This window comes from Trichosurus vulpecula, chromosome 6 (assembly GCF_011100635.1).
Source record: "Trichosurus vulpecula isolate mTriVul1 chromosome 6, mTriVul1.pri, whole genome shotgun sequence".
NCBI lineage: Eukaryota > Metazoa > Chordata > Mammalia > Diprotodontia > Phalangeridae > Trichosurus > Trichosurus vulpecula.
Genome location: NC_050578.1, coordinates 159,742,113 through 159,761,078, shown reverse-complemented (window position 1 = coordinate 159,761,078; position 18,966 = coordinate 159,742,113). Strand labels below are relative to the sequence as shown.

At 36.7% G+C, this 18,966-nt stretch overlaps 1 protein-coding gene across 2 annotated transcripts in view; it reads right to left on the bottom strand.

Annotated features, from left to right (window-relative positions):
• The window catches only part of NFXL1 (nuclear transcription factor, X-box binding like 1), an 87,496-nt gene that overhangs the window by 25,926 nt on the left and 42,604 nt on the right, over positions 1-18,966 (bottom strand). For both annotated transcript variants that reach the window (XM_036764059.1, XM_036764060.1), the window contains exons 13-16: positions 13,738-13,858; positions 13,037-13,196; positions 11,510-11,601; positions 895-916 (exon numbers count right to left, since the gene is read on the bottom strand). In XM_036764059.1, coding sequence (XP_036619954.1) covers positions 895-916; positions 11,510-11,601; positions 13,037-13,196; positions 13,738-13,858 — 395 coding nt within the window. The remainder of the gene's footprint in view (positions 1-894; positions 917-11,509; positions 11,602-13,036; positions 13,197-13,737; positions 13,859-18,966) is intronic.

The window sequence follows — 18,966 nt, the reverse complement described above, 5'->3', positions numbered from 1 at the left end:
CTGTAGACTTGTGAAATAACAAGATAAATCAATAAAAGTAAGAACTAGGATTGACATGTTTTAAATGACTTCACTTAATGTCCCCAAAACCAAATATATCATTTAAAGAAAAATCATCTTAGGCTGTATAATATGCTTTTTTATATTCCTTTTTAAAAAACTGGTCTTTACCTAGGATTATCCAAGTGAATTCCAGAAGTAGAATTTATTAGCAATGAAATATCCTCTTCAAAGTTTCTTAAAATAAATGCTGTGGACAACGTAATATTTATACAGCACTTCACATGTTATATCATTGGATACTTTCGACAACCATGTTAGGTAGGGCTATTATTACCTCTGTTTTACAGATGAGGAAACTTAGGCTAAGAGAGATCAAGTGACTTGGTCAAGGTCATAACTAACAAGGCAGGATTTGAACTATGGTATTCTTGATTCCAATTCCAACACATTATCTACTGCCCCACCACTGTCTGTCAACAATGATGGAGTGAGGAGACCCAGGATGTAATCTTCAATCTCTCACTAGCTTTCAGACCTTAGGGAGGCCACTTCCCTTTGCTGCACCTCAACCTGTTCATCTATATAGTGAGAGGACAGACTGGGTGATCTATAATCCCTAGCAGCTCTAAATTTCTAGGCTTCTGTTGAAAACCACATGATTTAATTAAGGAAGAGCTAAACTGTCTTTCTATATTTTCTAGTACATAAGCCTTACTAGTACTCAATTAAAAGTACTCTGAAATTGTAAAGTTAATTGAATCAAAATACTTGGAATTTGAATAACCTGCTAAAATAACAGTGCTTAAACTTTGTTTTTATTCTAGTATATGACAAATATATACCACAAGCTTTATAATAATCACTTTTTAATAAACACTGCCCAGGACTCACCTCATGCTTCCCAAGACACTCTCTGCAAGGAAAAAAGAAACCAAAAGATTAAATACTTGAGAAAGAATTTCTTAAAAAATCCTAACGGGAAAAAAATGCCAAATAATGTTGATAATTTTAGTAACAACATACTTCAACTTTGATTAAAGATCACTTCAATCACTGATCCAACCATTCTGGAGAGCAATTTGGAACTATGCCCAAAGGGCTATAAAACTGTGCACATCCTTCAACCCAGCAATACCATTTCTAGGTCTGTATCCCAAAGAGATCATAAAAACGGGAGAAGGACCCACATGTACAAAAAATATTTATAGCAGCTCTTTTTGTGGTGGCAAAGAACTGGAAACTGAGGGGATGTCCATCAATTGGGGAGTGGTTGAATAAGTTGTGGCATATGAACGTAATGGAGTACTACTGTACTATAAGAAATCATAAGCAGGCAGACTTCAGAAAAACCTGGAAAGACTTATATGAACTGATGCTGAGTGAGGGGAGCAGAACCAGGAGAACAACGTACACAGTTATAGCCACACTGTGTGATGACTAACTTTGATAGATTTGGCTCTTCTCAGCAATGCAAGTTCAAAAGACTCACAATGGAAAATGCTATCCACATCCAAATAAAGAACTTTGGAGTCTGAATGCAGATGGAAGCATACTATTTACTCTCCTTTTCTTTTGTTGTTTTGTTTCTCCTTTTTCATGGTTCCTCCCATTAGTTCTAATTCTTCTTTACATCATGACTAATGTGAAAATATGCTTAATATGAATGCATAAATAGAACCCGTATCATACTGTATGCTGTCTTCCGGAGGGGAAGAAACTTTAAAACTCAAAATCTTATGGAAGTGAATGTTGAAAACTAAAAATAAATAAATTATATAAAAAATAAAAATAAAAGCAAGCTCTCCTTAATGGAGATTCAGTCCTTTAAAAAAAAAAAAAAAGATTTCTTCAATCATTCAACAGCATTTATGTGCTATAAATTAGGGATATGCTATATGTTTGTCATTTCCTGGGGACAGACACAAAGACAAACATCAGTCCCTTCAGCCTTCAAGGAACTAACTTTCTACTGGGGGAGATGACAAGTATGTAAATAAGTATATGGCGTAGTATACACTTAAATATACTATATACTGAGTATACTACGGTATATACTATACAAGTATGTAAATAAGTATATGATAGTAAAGTAAGCTAGGTAAAAAATAAAAAACAGATTTGAAAAAAAATGAGTGATTCTAAAAGATAGGGATGAAAAAGGAGTGCATGCCACTCATGAGGAAGAGACAGGACCAAGACACAGAAATGGGAGATAGACTCTCCTGCGCAAAGAAGAGCAAGACAGCTGGTCTGGATGGGCCACACAGCATAGGCAAGGAAATAGCAGCAAATAAGGCTGAAAAGACAGGTGGAGGCCAGGTTTTAGAGTATTTAAAAAGCTAAACAGAGGAGCTTATATTTAATCCTAGAGGAAATAAGGCTCCATTGGAGAGACATCATCAGGTCTGCACTTTAGGAAAAGTGAGGCCACGTGGGACAGGGACTACAGTGAGGAGAGACCTGAGGGAGAAAGAACAATTATGAGGCTATTGAAATAATCCAGGTGAGAAGTGATGAAGGACTGAACTAGGGTAGTAAAGAGATGTTGTAGAGGTAGAAATGACAAGGTTTGTCACCTGACTTGGAGCTGGGAAGAATGAGATGGAGAAATCACGGGAAGCTCCAATATTAGATGCACAGATAACTGGAAAGATACTGATTCCCTTGCTAGAAATAAGGAAGTCTGGAAGGGAGGTGTGGCTTGAGGGAAAGGTAATAAGTTCAGTTTTAGAGATGCTGAGTTTGAGATGCCTATAACGAGACAGTTCGTTACATATAATAGACAAATAGAGATGAGCAAATAGAGCTCATGAGACTAGGGCTGGATATACAAATTTGGGAAGACGATAATTCAACTGAAAGAGCTTTTTATTGAAATTGCCGATATATCCTATTAAAGTACTTAAAGGATCTATACGCACCAAGAAATATCTGTTCTGAAAAATTTCTAGATGAGACTAGTCCACAAGATTTGATGTTGCCCATAAGTTATATTAGCCTAAAAGATCTGCAAAAGAAAATATCAGTACAACAAAAGTCCCAAGTTGCAACAAAGGTAATACAATAAATTTAAGTTTAGGATCCTACATTTTTTTTCTTTCAGTCTCTATTGTATGATTACATCCAATAGGAATTCTATAATTACCAGAGCATAAAAGCAACACAAAAATGAGCTGTACAATCACAATTACCAGGGTAAATGCAAACTTAATAACAAAAATTTCTGTGGTTTGCTATGGGCTATTAATTTTTAAAACATTCCATGTATTATTAAAAGCTACCATGGCTTTCTGGCACATATGAAGCAATAGGCAAAGAAGCAGAGGTCAGTTACAGAACCAACGTCTTTGATTGTCCATTCAAAGAATAAACCTAAAATGGTAAGGAATGTAAGTTTGGAAATATTACATATCCATTATAAATGTCAGGCCTCAAGAGCAAAGAAAGACTAAAGTTCTCTGCAGGTATAAACAGACTAGCAAAAGCACTTGTCCCATTTTCGCTTGTCTGTCATAACTAATCACCTTTGGAATTAATGTCTCTGGTGCAGTAGAAACAATAGTGGACTGACAGAGACTAGTGTTCTAGTTGTACAATCTAACTCTGGGCAATTTATTTCACTTCTATTGACCTTGCTTTCCTCATCTGTATAGTGAGACATTTGGACTAGGGGATTTTTAAGCTCTATCCCAATTCTATTACTCTACTCTAAAGCTGTGTTTCTTTCTCCTTTCACCAGAGGAATACATGGACATTGGAAGACAAGTAAAGTGGAACAGAAATATAAGATTATTTTTCTTTGCATCAGAACCTGCTAAAGTATTATTAATTTGAAACACGAAAATTACTTTGTATAATTTACCTTGTTTTTTCAAGTACCACATTTTATATACTAAAAGTTTATTCATGTTACAAGTACCATGTTTTCTATATTAAGTTTATTCAGATTACAAATTAACTTTTAAATGTTTTTAATCTTTGTTATAAACACAGCTACAAGTTGCTAAAGGAATCTAGCAGTTGCTACTTTGTGCCAGTTTATCAGAAGCAAGTAAAAACTTAAGTGCAGACAAATCACTAAAGGTGGAAAGGGAGGATAATCCAAATGTACTGTGCCCTGGGCACAGCATATCTACAGTACTGAAGTCAGTTCTGGGAGCCACATATTAAGGAGATTAGTAGGTTGAAAAATGACCAGGGAAGTAACCAGGATGGTAAAGGGTCTAAGGTTCTTGCCATAAGAGAATAAAAGTAAATAGGGAAAAGTTGCCTGAAAAAAAGAGAATAGCTATGACAGCTGCTTTCAAGTATCTGAAAGGCATTCACCTAGAAGGATGACATTTATTCAGTTTGACCCTAGAGGACAGAATTAGGTTGAGGTGGCAAAGAAGAAAATCCAGAAATCAGGAAAATCTCCCTTCAGGAAAATCCTTCCCTAACAATTAAAACTATCCAAATTAACTAATAAGTAAAGTGGGCTGCCTTGGTATGTAAAGGTACCCCTCTCACTGGAGGTCTTCAAGCAAAAGGCTGAGTAAAGCCTTTTCAGGTATTTCATAGGGCAAATTCTTTTTCAGCTATGAATAATATGAAATGACCACTGAAGTCTTTTCTTGACTGAAATTCTCTGATTCTGTGGTTAAGTTGCCAGACCATCCCATAAGTCAATTTAACCTGCAATATAACTGAAATACAGCATTGTTATAAAAGTAGTATGGAATAAAACCACTATTTTAAAGCATTATTTCTGCAAGCAAAATGGGTTCACGATTACAAACTGGGATAATACTACAATACCAGAACAACAGGACCAGAGGCTTATTGTTGTCCTTAATGCCAAGACTCTAGGGATGGGGAGGTACATGACAACAGGGCTTCCTGCTGGTAGAAATCCTAGTGCAGCTCCCTACACACACTCCCTTCTCCCCTTTCCAAAGCACTCTAGGATAGGCAGAATCCAGCCAGGCCCTTTGATTTCCAGTCCACCGACACTTCTAATACAATATATGATTTCTTAGATAGTTTTGGATAAAATCTTCCTATTGTAATTTTTAAAATATTTTGGGAAGAATAAAAGAATCCTATCCTCCACCCCCAACAATAAACAAACACCATCTTGAGCACTATATTCAGCAATCTTAAAAAAAAGTCAAGTGGGAAGCTGTTTGGAAAGTCTTGAAAAAGAGGAGAAAAACACTTTTTCCTCTACCTGATGACAGCTTATATTTTCCCCCACAGCTTTGATATATCCATTTAAGATTATATATGTAACTGATGTGTATGACCATGTGATTTAGAGCTGAAAGGAACATAAGAAATCAAATCTAACCTCACAATTTTACAAATGAGAAAACTAAGGCCCAGGAGTCACTGACAGCATTTTTTCCCCGAAAGCATTCCACATAATAAATTTGCACTATAAATGAAACAAGAGCCACATCTTTTTTTTAAAAAGTAAAAGGTGTTAAATTTTAAGTAACCTTCAAATAAAAATTAACATTAATTATCCCATTCAAAATAGTAAAATTACTATACAAATAAAAATCAAAAAAATAAAAACATTAGAAATCAAAATACAATATAGTATAAGAAATTTTGGAATTCTAATCATCTGTCTATCAATTCTTAACGCAGAGTTAACAATCTTAGACTTTAATGAGTCAGCTGTTTATTTTCTCAGGCTCAAATTGACTTCTAACTTCCTATTTAAGGTAATTCTTTTATTGCTTAGTTTAAAACCTTTGCCACTACTCAAAGATACTTCTTTCCAGATATCTTTGCCCAATAATGTATACATAATTATACTATACTATCTATGTACAAGAATAATACAAAAAACTGAAGACTGATGTTGGGTAGCAGGCTTTCTTCAACCATCACTGAAATGAGTAGAATTTGCCAATTTTGAACATTCTTTTCCAACTCTAATGATTTATTTAACTAATGACTGGAAGCTATTAAATTTCATTAGTAACTTGAAGTCTAATTCAGTTGCAATTGGTATAGAATTTGGTTGCCACAATATCAAACAGAGGTTAGACACATAACAGTATAACAGAACCTTCAGTTCCCTAAGTGTGGGGACGCAATTCCTTATCCTAAATTTTTTGATTAATTGATCAATTCCTTAAGTTAGAAGTACTAGTTAGTAGACAGTACCTGTACTCTCCCTTGACAGTCTCAGTCATGCCCATGTCTTCAAATTACATTTATGTAGATGATTACCAAATACTAACTCCAGTTCTTACATCTCTATCTGCCAATCTTTTGGATGTTCCGCTAGATCCTCAAAGTCACCTGTTCAACATTCTGACCAACATTTCTGTCTATGGCAGGATCATTCAAGTCTTTCATATTCAAAACCTCAACTCTTTCCTCTTCCTCCCTAACACATTATTCAGTAAATTAGTAAATCCTATGATTTCACCGCTATGACATCTCTTGAAGCCATACTCTCCTACTTCCACTGCCACCACCCTAGTACAAATCCTCATTAACATATGAGTATAAAATTACAAGTCTCTTTACTCAATTCAAGAGAAGAGCCTATTTTCAATCTAGTTTTAAAAACCTTGGGGTACTACAACTTAGTAATGCCAGACACTTTGTTCCTACTGCCAAACGCAGATTCCTTGTAGAAAATAGTTAATATCAAACTTGAATTTCAATGGATTTGTGTGTAATGAACTATAACCTTTCCAAGAAGCACATTTAGAAATTCAACAATTAACACATCGGACAGAAAGTTAATAGTACAGTTTATATAGCATCAATTTCTCATCTCCCATCTTTCTTAATGCAGGATATATTTTTCTGCAATAGATACTTCAGATAGCTCCAAACTTAACAACACAGTGACCAAATTATGAATATGAGATATCTATACAATGGTATCTTACTACCCCATGACTCCCTAAGGGAGCTGTTCAAATCCCAAGGCCCACAGGCCAAATTTCCCTATACTTCTTTTGAAAAATACAAGCTATTATTTCTGTAGCAGTATTATTGAGTAGGAATTGGAAAGATGTGGGTGAAGAAACCTTATAGACTGTAGAGTACCTAAAGATTCAGAAGCAGCAGCAGAAAAGAAGCTATTACAATTAGAACAGTTTACAGGAAAACAAAACTGGTGCCCAACATATCTTTATTTGTAGTGGTTGAAATTCTACTAACTAGAGAATCACATAGATAAGAAAATCTTCTTTTAAAAAATAAGACACTCGGGAAAGATTAAGATACCATTCATTCTCACATTACAGAGAATTCAGAGAAATGGCAATCTGTTTAAATGAGCAGATAGCCGAAGTCTGTTGCACTGAAGGAATAAAAATTTCATATGGGATAGAAGGGCAATCAACATTTTGGATCATGGCTGTAATGTCATATCAAGGATCTTAAGGCTTCATAGGGATGCCAAGTGACTTAAGGTTTACCAAAAAGGGAGAGGGTATAAGTAAAGGAATAGGGAAGAAAAGGCAAGAGAAAGGAAGGAATACCAATGACAAACTTAGCTTTACTTTAAAATTTAATGAGGGAAGTGAATATATAAATTGTACAGAACTACTCTAGCTATATTAAATCTTATATGTAATCATTTTAAAGTTATTATTACCCACCTCCAAAAGACTCATGATGGAAAAAAGCTATCCACATCCAGAGAAAGAATTATGGAGTCTGAATGCAGACTGAGGCAAACTATTTGCTCTCTCTTTTTGTTTCTTTTGTTTCTTCTTTCTCGTGGTTCATTCCATTGGTTATAATTCTTCTATTCAAATTGACTATTGTGAAAATATGTTTAATGTGAAAGGTATATGTAGAAACAACATGGGTGGAGAAAGGGGAGGAGTGGGAGGAGGGGAAAATTTGGAACTCAAAAACTTGTAGAACTCCATGTTGTAAACTAAAACTAAATGAATTTAAAGGAAAAAAAGTTATTATTACTAATTCTACACCTGGAATTAATAGTTTAGTTAAACTAAAATACCCAATATTTTTGTTTTGTTTTTTATTTATTTTTAGTTTATAACACTCAGTTCCACAAGTTTTTAAGTTCCAATTTTTCTCCCCCACCCTTTCCTCCCCTCTCCCCACCCAAGACTGTATGTGATCTAAGTTCTACATATACCTTCACATTAAACTTATTTTCAAAACAGTCAAGTTGTAAAGAAGAATTATAACCAATGGAATGAACTATGAGACAAAAGAAACAAAACCAAAAAAAAAAAAAAGAGAGCAAATTGTTTCAGTCTGCATTCAGTTTCTGTAGTTCTTTCTCTGGATATGGATAGTTTTTTCCATCATGAGTCTCTTGGAGTTGTCTTAGAGCCTTGTATTGCTGGGAAGAGCTAAGTCCACCACAGTCAGTCATCACAGATACCGTGTGTCTGTAATTGTGTATAATGTTCTCCTGGTTCTGCTCCCTTCACTCAGCATCAGATCATATATGTCTTTCCAGGTCATTATGAAATCCATCTGCTAGTCATTTCTTATAGCACAATAGTGTTCCATTACGTTCATGTACCACAACTTGTTCAGCCATTCCCCCAAATGATGGGCAACCTCTTGAAAATACCCAATATTTTAAAGAACACAGGACAGAAATCTAATCTTTATATGAAGACCTATAATGAGGAGGAAACCTACTAAACCTCCTAAAGCAACTAATTCAGGACTTTTGGATGTGATCACAGGATTATTGATTTACAGCCAGATGGGACTGAAAAAGTTACCTAGTTTAACTTCTTTTATAAATGAGGAACTTGTCTAAAGTCATACATGTTAAAAGTGGCAGTCAAAATTCAAACTCAAGTCCTTTCCAAGGACTCCAAATTCAACATCATTTCTTTCCATTGTATCAGTTTTCCCTTACACCAAATCCAAATCTGCATCTACAACTTCTACCCACTCTTCTTAGTTTCATCCTTCAAACCAAGCAGAACAAACTGCTTATCTATTCCACATGACAAGCCCTTAAAATACACAAATACAACTAAAACACCCATCCCCTTCTCCTTATTAAGTCTTTGCTTTAGTTCTTTCAGTTGCTGCTCATATAGAATGAGATATATGGGGTGTTCAGGAGGACTAGCACCTCTGGTGTGAGGGCTTGCCAAACCCTTTTCGGGGCTGTTCATTCACCTTCGGTGTCCACCTGATTCACCCAACTCTCACCTGTGGCTCCAAGTTCTACATAGTATATGCACAGCGGCCACACCTCTACAAAACCATCTCTATAGACAGGCTACACCAGGTAACTGATAAGCCTCAAACCCATGAGAGGGTTAAGGGAATGTCTACCCCAAGCACGTGAAGACTACCCTCAGGGGAATGGACTGATGAGAACAATTTGTTCTAACAGCCATAAAGATGACTGAAGCAGGCAGCTGTGGAGCACTCAGAGCTTGGTCAGACCCTGAAGACATCAAGGTCACTGCATGGCCATTGCCAGTTGTCTTGATTTTTGTCCTGCCACTGGACTTTGATGACTCTGGAAGAAGAAGGCTAATAACTTTATGAAACTCTGCCTCACTTAAATCTAATTCATATGCAAGTCAAGACATCACCCTGTGATGTCATTGGTACTCTTCAAAAAAGGAGAAAAAAAAACCCAACATATAGAATGATCTTTAGGCCCTTCACCATCCTAAGTGACCATCTCTGAACACTCTCCAGATAATCAAGTCCTTCCCAAAATATGGTGGCCAGAACTGAACACAGTACTTTACGTGTGCTCCTTCTGAGGAAATTGAAGGAATTGTGGGGATTAGGATAGCAAGTGGTTAATTGTGTGAATTGAGTGAACCATGCTGACTCCACCTTCTATCAATTTGGGAGCTAGCTCAGTTGTCTTTCTATTCAATTATGAGTCTAGTCCAATTTCCATCTTGTTAGAAAAGTGTATTCAATTGTGGGAACTGGGAGAAAACCTTATTGTATTATTTGAACCTAGCCCAATGCAGCTAGGAAGCTGGACCACCTCTTGCTATTCTTTCTTCATTTTTTGAAGAGAACCAATGACTTCACAAGGTGATGTCTTAACTTGCACATGAACTGGATTTAAATGAGGCAGAGCTGCACAAAGTCATTAGCCTCACTCTCTCTTCCTTAGTCATCAAAGTCCAGTGGCAGGACAAAAGACAACTGGTGATGACCATGCAGTGGATTCTTTTAACATCTCCAATGTCTGGTCAAGCTCTAAGTGCTCCACAGCTGCCTGCTTCAGCTACCTTCGTGGCTGCTGGAATAAACTGTTCTCATGAGTCAATTCCCCTATGGGAAGTCTTTACATGCTTGGAGTAGACATTCCTGGAACTCACCAACAAGTCTGAGGCCTGTCCATTATTCTCAACCTGGTTTAGCCCATCTGCTGAAAGGGTTTTACAGTGGTATGGCTGCTGTGAATGCTACAGTTTATAGGAGCTACAGGATATGGGGAGAGAGTTTTCAGATGAAGACATCAATGGTATCTATAGTAGTATGAAAACATGCTCTAAATCACTACTAATTAGAGAAATGCAAATTAAAACAACTCTGAGGTACTACCTTACACCTATCACATTGACTAATATGACAGAAAAAGAAAATGACAAATGTTAAAGGGAATATGGGAAAACTGGGACACTAATGTACTGTTGGAGTTGTGAACTGATCCAACCATTCTGAAGAGCAATTTGGAACTATGCCCAAAGAGTTATAAGACTGTGTACACCTTTAAACTCAGTAATACCACTACTAGATCTGTATCACAAAGAGATTTAAAAAAAAGAAAAAGATTTCTATGCACAAAAATATTTACAGCAGCTCTTTTGTGGTAGCAAAAGAATTAGAAATTGAGGGCAGGCCCATTTATTGGGAAATGGCTAAACAAGTTGTGGTAAATAATTGTGATGAAATACTACTGTGCTATAAGAAATGACTAGCAGGATACCCACTGCTTAACTAAGGACCAGTTATGTCGACCAGAATCAGGTCCAAAGATTGATGCGGAGTTTTCTCACAACTATACATCTTAAGAAACCCATATGTCTTATCTGAAAACTGGCTTTGTACTAATTAATCAGTTGTTTCTATGTTTCTTTGATTGTTCACAGACACTTGAGGGGAGTGGGACACATCCTTTCCTGATTTCAGGGAACTGTACCTGTTCATTCTCTCCCTCCCAACCTGGAAATTCCCTAATCTTTCCTCCAACTAGAAATCAGACTCTTAATTGATTGGTCTTATTTGATTGTTTTTAATGTATAAAAGTCTATCTCCCCCCGTATTAGGGGCCTGGTCCTAATTTCTTAGGCAACTGGCATGCATTGCATAATAAACTGAAATGCTCAGACACTCAAACTTTTGCTTCCTCAGTCACTTTATCTTTCACCTGCCATATGATGAGGGCAGAGTATAATTTTTACCTATTCTAGTATGAAAAGATGACACTACAAACTTTGAATGGCTTTTAATTCTACTTTCTTTTTCATTTTGTCAGATGCAGATTCCAAGATATTTTTATACTCACGTTGGAATAGGAACTTGACAGGGAGGACAAGGCAAAGCAGTCTGAATATATACTGGTTCAGAAATCTGTTCCCAGGGACCTGCAGGCTGATGCTGTAAACACAGGAATAGATTAAATTCATGTTATCACATATGTGCTTAACCTCTATGTCCATGACAAACATTCTAAGACACATGATCAAGTAAAAAATTCCCAAGAATAATGAACTTTTTTTGTTTATTCACTGTTTTGTCAAGTATTTTCCCTAGTCCTGTATTTTCATTCTTAACTTTATGGTTTTCAATCAAAAAGATGTTTTACTTCCATAATCTCCTACAATACTATCTTTTTTTTGGTTTGTTTTTTTGGCAGGGCAATTGGGGTTAAGTGACTTGCCCAAGGCACACAGCTAGTACATGTGTCAAGTGTCTGAGGCCGCATTTGAACTCAGGTCCTCCTGACTCCAGGGCCGGTGCTCTACCCACTGTGCCACATAGCTGCCCCCAATACTATCTCTTGAAGATTCACTAAGCTTACTAGTCAAAAAGGTTACTTGTGGATTTTTTTCTTTTTGACCCATTAGAATGGGAGTTTATCCTTTCCAGGACAAATAAAGAATTAAAATTACAGCCAGAGACTAACTAATGGTTAAGGAAAGGAAAATATTCCATTTTCTACCATAGCTTTGCTCTCTTATTCTTTGTTGCTTCTTTCTCTCATCTCCCTTGAGTTACCACTGCTGCAACGAATTATGGACAACTGCAATGGAGCTACTACTGTTAAGAACAGCTGCTTGAGGCTTCAATGCACCTACCAATATTCATGAACACACAGTTTAAGTCAAGTTGTAGCTGCAAACTGCTATCCAGTAATCCTTTGCACTGACATTGTGAAAAAATTTCTGATGGAAAGGTTTGAATTACTTTGTAAACCATTTACAACTCTGATTCTCCCAACATAAATAGAATTCAACTCTAATTCTGTGCAAAAAAAGGAGAAGTTCATAAATGTTATATGGTCTAAATATGGATTCCTGTTAACTTTCCCAATGTCTTGTGTAACTTTAGACAATGCACTATTCTTTGGGAAATGGTTAGAAAAACCACAGTCTAAGGAAGATTCAGAATAGCAAAGGATTTGAGGTTTGACTAAAAAAGATCATTTAGTCAAATACCCTAATTTTATAACTGAAAAAAAAAAAAAAACCAGACTCAGGTGAAATGACTTGTCCAAAGTCATACACACAGTAAGTGGCAAAACCTGGACTCATGTTCTGACTCCAAACACAATGCTCCTTTCACTGTACAATACTGTTTTAATATCTTGGAGTTTTGGTGGCAAAAAAGTGCTTGCATAAGGCCTACCTCCCCTGAATGTTTAAGTACAAAGATTAGAGGAGTAAGAGACAAATTAAAATAAATATAGTACTTCAAGGCAAAAGTATACTAAATAGTGATTTCTAAATATTCCAAAGAGAGATCAGATACACACAAGTGACTTGTTTAGCTAAAAATTACAAACTAGCTCTTTGAAATATTTCCTTCTTACCGTTCCAGTTTGCTTTACTAATGCTTGGTCATGGCATGAGGCAGGACATAAATGGCCACATTTTTCCAGAACTTTTTGGCAAGGCTGATGACATGGAGGACAAGGACCAAAATGACACCGATGTTTCTCTCGATTTGGATGATGGCAAGTTGAAGGTTGGCTAAATCAGAAAGTACCAACAAATGTTTGTGGGAGTTTTTTTAACCTATTCAGACAACTCTATCAAAACTGAAATTACAAAAAAACAAACAAACAAACAAAAAAACCCCACACATAAAGGCGTTGTCATCTTTATGGGGCAAACTTCAGAAGTTAAAGGAATAAAGGAATATGACATTAATCTTTGAAGATAGTTATTTCAATGCATAGGGAAATCATGAGAAAAGAACCTTACTAAGTAGGCCAGTACCTTCTCTATAACTTAGTACTCTCAGAGGTGCAATACTTGAGCACAAGCAAAAATCTCAGAGGTTCAGGTCACAAGATGAGTCCAAGACTCAAGATCATTGAACCACAAGCACTTTTCTGTTTAAGTTAATGGTAGGCTTGGCATAACTTTTAGTCTTCAAATGAAAATTAATTTATATATTTATTATATCAATGTACAAATATTCCACACACATTCATATTTTAACATTGAAGTAAGACAATTTTAAGATGGGAAAATCAAATACTATTAAAAACTATGTCTTCACACTAACCTACACAGCTCTTTGCACCTGGGTGGTTTGGTAGTGCGTTCTCTTCCACAAGGTACTGTCACTTTTGTATTACCGCATTTGCACTTCACATCTATTGTTTCAGGACAGGGATAACAGCTACCTAAAAAAATAGTTCATAAACATTTTTTAAAAAATTGTAGCATGGGCAAGGATGACAAAAATATCAAAGTTAGAGGGGACATAAGAAGACAGACACACTAATCCACAACACGCTTAGTTCAGTTGTAAATTAATCCAACCACTCTGGATAGTAACTGGAATTATTCAAGAAAAGTGACCCAAACTGTCCATACCCTTTGGCTCAGTGATCTCATTATTTCGTACAAGACAAAAGAGGACTTTACTTGGACACTCTGTATTGACTGAGGAGATTGCAACTTGCTGTGACCTAGGGGTGGATAGTGTTTGTATTTTCTGCTACCTCTTAAGGATGAAATGTTGTGTTAGGGAAGACCCTGGCCTGGGACCCCCTCTTTGGGTAAACAAGTATTTTGGGGAATACTACTGAATGTAATGGTATATGTTGTGTGGGTATTCTGAGAAATGGATCCACTGAATGGTGTTTTGTTTAAGACTGTGTGGCCACCTTAGCAGTAAGTTATTATGTTATGTTGTTGTGAATGTTACGCTTTAGTTCCCTGAACAATGTTTAGCTCTGAATAGAGAGTTCATTATACTAAAGCAGTCAAACCCTTGAAGTCATTCACAGCAGCAGTCCTCAGGTGTGCTGCTATGATTGGCTTTATACCAAGAAAGTTAAAAGAGAAACAATGGTTAAATGTATACTAAGCCTTCACAGAAGTAATCTTTGTGGTGCCAAAGAACTTTAAGCAAAGTAGGCATCCACCAACTAGGAAATGACTAAAAGAAGTATGAAATATAAATATAATAGAATTTCATAGTGCAGCAAGAAAGGACACATGAGGCTAGAGAACTTGGGAACATTTGTCCAAACTGATGCAGAGTAAAATACGAAAATCAAGAGAATTATATACATAATGACTTTTAAAATGTAAATGAAAAAGATTACAGAAAGTTGAATTTAGTCATTTAAAAAACAGTCCAGAAGAATCAATGGTGATGACACAGAGATAGAGAACTATGAAGACAGAAAAATTATTAGGTATCACTTTATCAGATGTTTTTGTGTAAATGCTTTTGTCACAAGTGAGGATTTGAAATGACTATTATGCAAAGACAAAAAGCATCAATAAAATTTTTTAATTATCTCATTTCTTCCCTTAAAATTACCTACAAATCCTTATTAAAATAATGAGCTTAAAGCAATGATGCATTCTTAAACTATACATGAAGGTTTAAATTTAGTGAAAATTAATGATGAAAACATCTTTCTTCTTGACCTATCTCAGGCACACAATCTTACTCAAATGCAAAACCTTCAGATATTACCATTTCCCCAAGGAAATAAAGTTTGGTCATATCAACAAGTATGAACAATTCTCTAATATCTGTGACTTATGAAAACCAAAAGACCTGGCTACATGATGGCAGGAGCCAGGTCTTTCCTATCATCTCCACCCCTCACTTTTCTTCAATCATACCCTGTCTACTGGCTGCTTCCCACAAACATTGCCTGTAACTTCTCCATGCTCAAAAAACTCTTACATGATCCAACCATCCGCACAGTGAAACACCACTCTCCTGTCTTTTGTAGCTAAACTCCTTGAGAAAGCCATCTACAATAGGTACCTCCACGTTTTCTCCTCTTACTCTACAATCAAGCCCCAGAACTCATCATTCAAATAAAACTGCTCTCTCCAAAGTGACCAATGCTCTCTCAACTGCCAAATCTAGTGGTACTTTCTCAATCCTCATCCTTCTTTACCTCTCTGCAGGCCTATGACACTGCTATTCATTCTCTTCTCCTTAATACTCTCTTTTCTGTGCTTTTGGGACGGCACTCTCTGCTGGTACGCCTATCTATCTGATCATTCCTTCTCAATTTCTCTTGCTGGTTGAAGATCCAAGTCACACCAACTAATCATGACTGCTCTCCTCGACTCTCTTCTGAGCCTTCTTCTTCTCCTATGCTACTTCACTTGGTGAGCTCTTCAGCTCCATGGATTCAATTATCCCTCTATGCTGATGTTGACCTCCACTCTAGCATCTTCAGCCACTTATCAGACATCTCAAACTGGATATCTAGTAGATATCTTAAACTCAACATATCCCAAACTGATCACATTATCTTCCTTTCTCCCCCCAAATCTTCCAATCACGGAGCGAAGTCCTCCCAGCCGCACAGGCTCAAATACTGGGTGTCATCCTTGACTACTCACTGTCTTGCCAAAGCCTGTCATTTTCACCTTTGCAACATCTTCTCAAATACTCTCCCTTCTCTCCTCTGACACTGCCAGCAGTCTGGTGCAGGCTCCCATCACCTCATTCTTGGGCTATCATAATAACCTGCTGGTGAGTCCACCTGCCACAAGTCTCTCCCCATGTCAGTCCAGCCTCCATTCAGCCACCTGATTTTTATCCTGTACATAATTTATATGTGCATAATTGTGTGCATGTTAACTCCCCCATAAGACTGTGAGCTCAAGGGCAGGAGCTATCTTTTGCTATTCTTTTTGCTTAGCACAATGCCTGGTACACAGCAGGCATTTATGAATAAACACTTGTTGAATGACTGACTAAATTCTGCATTTTCCCTCTGCATATAATATAGACATCTTATTTGAGTTAATAAATCCAATCATAACTGGAACAGCTAGGTGGCTCAATGGATACAGGGCTGGGCTTGGAGTCAGGAAGACCTGAGTTAATAAATCCAATCATAAGTTCCCATAAATATTCCAAGAAAAAAAATTAATATGAGTTTCATTTTTCTCTCCCTTGGTTCACAACATGGTAGAAGCATTTGGGTGATAATCAAAGTTAGGGAACAAGAGAGAGAAGAAAACCTTTATTAAACAAAGAGAAGTTTGAAATAAACTTCCCCAAATCCCTGGCTCCAACTCAGGACATTCCTAGTTGTGAAGAATCAGGGACAACAAACCTGGGTGCGCGCGGGCGCACAAGCGCACACACACGCACAAACACACTTTACCATCCTATCCTAACAATTTAATAATCAAAGTCTAAGATATTCAATAATTCAATTAAAGCTGACAGTGACAAAGAAGACTCAAGTGGACTTTCTAAAGCTGCTGACAGCCTTCAGGAGTATGCTATCCAGGGCTTCTTAAACTTTTTCCTCTCAAGACCCACAGTTTAAGAAGCATAATCAAATTCTTTTGAAAGAAAGAATAAATACCATTCACAATTCCATAGCTTTCCTCGGGAGAAGAAAGGAAGGAATGCTCTCATCTAAGTCTCATACCTTCTTTAAAATAAAGCTGTTGTTTTTGCTTGTTTATTTTTATACAGAATTCTTAAATGGTTTTATTCTCCAGCTTTCAACTCTTTCTTCCCTTTTCTGTCTCACAGGATTCTAGTCAATGGATCTCAATTTTTAATAACAAGCAAAAAATCTCAGGAGGCCCAGGTTACACTATGACCAAGGTACTCAAATCTACTACAAAGTAAGCATTCCTATATGTCTAGTTTTTAAAATCTGCTTAGCATACTTTTAGCTTTCAATTTAAAAAGTCACAAGTTTAGTACGGATATGTTTTATTTTGATACAAGCATTAACTTTACCCCTAAAATTAACACTAAGGTTGGCCAGCCAATTTTCCAATATGTTCTAGCTGATGTTTAAGGACAGTCTAATGTTTCCAACAGAAACTGACAAATAATTCCAAATAGCCCAGGCAACCAGGTAGCATTAAATGCTGAATAAATGACCAGGGAAGGGGAGTGGGGGGTAGGGGAGAGAATGATTACAAAACTGCTGTTCTAAAAATAGAAAACCAATACCAGAAATAATTAGATTAACAAAGTTTTGCAAATTCAGTTCACACATTCTATTCCTACACTGAATCTAGAGAACAGATTTTTATAATATATATTTGGCTTTAAAGCAAGTATCAACTCAGATCTGAATGACTGACCTAGAAACAGAGAAAAGTCAACAAAACCACAATCTGGGGAAAATCCAATATTTGTTATGCAAATTACTAAAACTCTACACTGGATATTATAAAGATGGATTATAAATGTTATATTAATACCAACTCAAGGCAAGCCTCCCTGACCCAGATAGCAGTTAATTTCATTTTCTCATTTCACATATAAGATCAAATAGTTTTATCTTAACCTTTCTGAAGACTGACAAAAAAATTACAAATAAAAGTTCAGTAGTGACAATTATTAAGTCAGATGCCATTCAACACCTTTTGCCAATTTCAGTGTTAAACAGATAAATTCAGCACTTATCTAAAGCAAATACAAACTTATCAAATATAACCTTTTCTTCATCCCAGACCACTGAACTAGGCAATCATTCCGTTCAAGCTCTCATTTATACAGTAAATGCTTTGTAATGATTAAAAGACTAGGTCTAGAGATTTGAAAAGAGGGAAAAAAATCTAAATGGACTATCACTTTTACCTGACAGATATTAGTCATTATACGAAGTCCTTTATAATACATAAATTCAAGACCCAGTTTAGATATGTAGTCCACAATATGCAAGTCCTAATATGTACAGTACAATTTCTTTCAACAAATAAGGAATCATTAATTTGCTCAGCCTAGTAGAACACAGAGAAGCTTGCAAAAACTGAAGCATTTTGTCTTTGGTGTTGTAAAGCATGCATGACAACCTAGACCCAGACAACTGTGAATTCTATACATTTCCCTCCTTAAAGGGAAAATGTCAACATTAAAGTGAAATGTCATCTGTTAAAAGGAGAGAGATGTGGCCAAAAACCACCCCTTCAGATGGAAGATTATTTACTCAAGCTAAAAAAAGGTGTTTAGGGGGGCGGAGCCAAGATGGCAGCTGGTAAGCAGGGACTAGCGTGAACTCTGTCCCTCCAAAAACCTATAAAAAATGGCTCTGAACCAATTCTAGAATGGCAGAACCCACAAAACAGCAGAGGGAAGCAGGGCTCCAGCCCAGGACAGCCTGGATAGTCTCTGGGTGAGGTCTATCCCACAAGGAGCTGGGAGCTGGGAACGGAGTGGAGCAGAGCCCAGCCTGAGCGGCGTGGACCAACAAGACCAGCAACTGGGCAGAGGATGCCCTAGCGCCCTGAATCAGTGAGCTGAGGCAGTTACCAGACTTCTCAACCCACA